The sequence below is a fragment of the Etheostoma spectabile genome, chromosome 20 (genome assembly GCF_008692095.1).
Source record: "Etheostoma spectabile isolate EspeVRDwgs_2016 chromosome 20, UIUC_Espe_1.0, whole genome shotgun sequence".
Lineage (NCBI taxonomy): Eukaryota > Metazoa > Chordata > Actinopteri > Perciformes > Percidae > Etheostoma > Etheostoma spectabile.
This window is the reverse complement of record NC_045752.1, coordinates 7,291,553-7,295,309: the sequence shown is the minus strand read 5'-3', so window position 1 is coordinate 7,295,309 and position 3,757 is coordinate 7,291,553. Positions and strand designations below refer to the sequence as shown.

Below are 3,757 nucleotides of genomic sequence, written 5' to 3'. Positions count from 1 at the left end.
AGAAACAATATTGCGATGTAAGTGACGATAAAATTAAGTTGAATGTGTAATTAGAGTAATGAAGCAAGAGTTGGTAGCATAATTTAAATTATATTAACCTGAGACCATAAATATTGAAAAGTAAGTACTTGTAATAAAATAATATAAATACCGATATTAAAGATAAACAGACATGAGTTCATTTAGTTGACCCTAAACACATAAATAGCAAGCCAATGTTAGTCTTTAACAACACAACCTATTGACCACTACAGCCAGCTGCAGCCACCATGCTAAACACAATTTTAGGAAATAATCCACTTTGATGTTCCTGTCACTCACCTGGCCTGGAAGACCACTGAAGCCACCATGCACACAAACATGACGCTGAAGATCGGGTAGTCCAGCTGCATGTTGCCCTCGATGGTAAGAACCAACATGCCTGACACCGCCTTCACTGTGATGACTGTGACCGAGCCTGTGCGGAAAAGTAAAGAAATAAATAACAGCACAGTTAAATACAGAACATACCACAGAGACAGAACAGCTTAGGTGCATTTTAGACATTAACACGTGACAATGTATTCTAATGAAGTATGGTAACAGCTTGACTTTATAGATTGTTTGAAACTGACTGGGATTAATGCCAGAGACTCACCCAGTAACGCGACCAGCATCAGAATAATAATGAGGTAGTTAGCACTGCGCTGTTTGTAGAAGTATAAAAGCAGGCAGAATGTGATGATCTCCAGGAGCTGTCAATAAGGGTAATAGCAACAATAAACATTAAATTAATATCAAATAAATAAAACAGGAAGCACTGCAGTCGTTGCCAGAGACAAACATGTATGCTGAATTAGAACACAGATCGAGAAGGTTTGGAAATCTGCTGTGTGTACAGTACTTAAAGGGGAAGACCAATGTATGGTTTTGGTTGAGACTGACAGAGGATTTGATGGTAATTACTGCAGCTTGTAGTGTTGTAAGGGAAATAGCCCACTAAGTATCTCTCAGACAGTGTTCACGACGGTCTATTTCTAACAAGTCTTCCTCTTTGCTAATGCAGTTGTCCAGTGTGTGTGTGTGTGTGTGTGTGTGTGTGTGTGTGTGTGTGTGTGTGTGTGTGTGTGTGTGTGGATGTGATTTTTCAGTTGGATTTTTTGTTTTTGTTAAGGATATACAATTTGTCTATTTTCAGCATGTCAATACATTAACATTTTGGTGCTACTCTTGAATCAATTGTCTTACATCAATTTGAAAGCAGAGGCCAAATTAGTCAACAGTGTATTGATGAGCCTTGTGCTTCTAAACTACTTCAGTAAATAAAAAAAATCTTACCAGATACAAGAGAACAGGCCAGCCAACAAAGTGCTTCACGACATTCTCTGCTTTGAGCTTTTCATGAGAGTTTGGTCCAAATGCTACAAAGAGGTATGTCCCTCCTATGGTTAAAATACAGCCCAGGAAGGCCAGTCCATGGCGCTCTGAAATAACATACAGTATAACAATTACATGCATTCATATCCAGTAGGAAACGTGACATTTAGTACATTGTATAGTAGAGACACTATTAAACATTACAACACAACAAAGAGTACCTTTAAGTACTTATAAGCATTATAAGTACTAATACAAGGTCTTACATATACTGAAGCAGCTGAGCAGGCAGTATGCACTTTGTAAAGTTTGGCATGAGACTGATTAAAAATTTGCATACAATGACACATAATCCATGCTATTTGCATCTGAGTGTCTTCAGTTACACGTATGCTGCACTTACTCGCAAAGTCCTTTGGCTTTGATTTCTCGCGCAGAAAAATAAGACCCAAAATTGAGCTAGCTGAAAACCAAAAGAAAAGCAAGACGTTAATACAAATTTTCCTTTCAGTTTGTTTTATGTATACATTTGAGAGAACCAATATCCATTTCAGTGAACTCATTTTCTAATACTAGGATAATAGGGAACAACTACTCACTAAGGACAGACACGGCATTTAGAGGTGCTACGAGAGCGAGGGGTGCAAAGGCATAGGAAACAAAGTTGGCTCCCTCCCCAAGACACGTCAGAACAAAACCACACCACCAGGTCTTAGTGCGGTAGAACACACGCAGGTCCTTGGTTCCTGCTAACGTCACATGGCTGTATTTCTGCAGTGAAAGGGATGCAAGTAATAGACGGTTAGTCGGGTAAACACAAAGTCTACTGCAGTATATGTAGCTTAATACAAAGCAAACAGAGGACAGGGTTAAATCCAACTAACAAATTGGTTTTGCAGTACAGATGCTTTAAATTAGACGTACAGACAGAATAGGCAATAGGGACAAAAGCGATGACAGTGATAACTGTATATTCATCCATATTTGTTTCTATTGAAGGCTGATAATAATGTATGACAGCCTAGCTCTAATATATAATATATAAAGGGTTATTATTACAAGGTGACCCTGAGGCTATGTTGACAGAGTACTGGTATAAGAGGACAAATTTGAGACACAAAACTATTCCATATCGGAGACATAACATCCATTTGGGCTGCAACAAACAATTATTTTCATGGTTGATTAATCTGTTGATTACTTTCTCAATTCATTGATTAGTTGTTTGGTCTATAAAATGTCAGAAAATGTGGATCAGTGTTTCCCAAATGCCCAAGATGACGTCCTCAAAGGTCTTGTTTTGTCCACAACTCAAAGATAGTCAGTTTACTGTCACAGAGGAGAGAAGAAACTAGGAAAGATTCCCATTTAACAAGCTGGAATCAAAGAAGTTTTTCTTTTGTCTTTAAAAATAAAAAAAGATGACTCATTGGTTATTAAAACAGTTTGCGATTAATTTGAACGATGACAACTAATCGATTAATCGTTGCAGCTCTTATACCCAGACTTTTAAACAAATGCTTTATTATCAAGGAAGTGTTTGTTGCGGACAGAGTCTGTACCTGAATGCTTAAGGAGATGCTGACGAGCACATTTCCAAAAAGAGCAAGTAAAGTCCCAATGAGATTATCCTACAGAAGAAATACAGAAACATTGATTAAATGATGTTAGATGAATGATTCAAACTATACGTAAAACTTAATTGCAACTTAAAACGACTAATTCCAGCCAGTCCAACTGCATCTAATGTAGCCTCCCGGACTCTGCGGTATCTTCAAAGTGTTGCTATCATATGACACTTTAGACGTGAAAAGACGCAGAATGCAGGTACATAAAAACACCCATACAAGTGTTTAACACTCGCTAAGGGAAGATAAAGTCAAAACAAAGTATTAACAGAGGCTTAAAAAGTAAACGTTAACCATATGTTGTGTCTCACCGTGTATCCTCCGTCGGCTCCGGTGATATCCATCTTGTTCGCCTTCAGAGGCAATTTATTAATTATCGGCAGTAACCAGACACTCAAATACTAGGTCTTTCATGTTGCCGCTGTGACATTGTGTGTTTATCACTCCTTCCTTTGTGTCTGTCTGGCATTACACCGAGGAAGACACCATCTTTAGAGACGAGCGGCCGCATTTCACTTCCGGATTTCATTCCACCTGTTTCAGGCTACGCCTTGACGCACGACAGTTACGCTTGAATGACGTCACCTTGGACAGTGACGAGTTTAAAGCTCATAGCGATTAGATAACATAGCGTGTTGTTCATGTGTGTCTTGCCATTTACGTAGGACTAAAAGAAGACTTCCAAACGTATTCCTCTATTTTTAATACGTGTCCCATAGTTTACTGCAGTCTACCATGGATGTAGTCCACCCGGAGCCTGCAGTACCACTTGA

At 38.7% G+C, this 3,757-nt stretch overlaps 1 protein-coding gene across 1 annotated transcript in view; it reads right to left on the bottom strand.

Moving 5' to 3' along the window:
* Positions 1 to 3,538, bottom strand: part of nipal3 (NIPA like domain containing 3) — a 5,877-nt gene extending 2,339 nt beyond the window's left edge. The window contains exons 1-7 of the mRNA XM_032500262.1: positions 3,296 to 3,538; positions 2,919 to 2,987; positions 1,956 to 2,127; positions 1,760 to 1,819; positions 1,318 to 1,463; positions 638 to 734; positions 322 to 457 (exon numbers count right to left, since the gene is read on the bottom strand). Coding sequence (XP_032356153.1) covers positions 322 to 457; positions 638 to 734; positions 1,318 to 1,463; positions 1,760 to 1,819; positions 1,956 to 2,127; positions 2,919 to 2,987; positions 3,296 to 3,328 — 713 coding nt within the window. The 5' untranslated portion in view covers positions 3,329 to 3,538. The remainder of the gene's footprint in view (positions 1 to 321; positions 458 to 637; positions 735 to 1,317; positions 1,464 to 1,759; positions 1,820 to 1,955; positions 2,128 to 2,918; positions 2,988 to 3,295) is intronic.
* Positions 3,539 to 3,757: the final 219 nt, after the last annotated feature.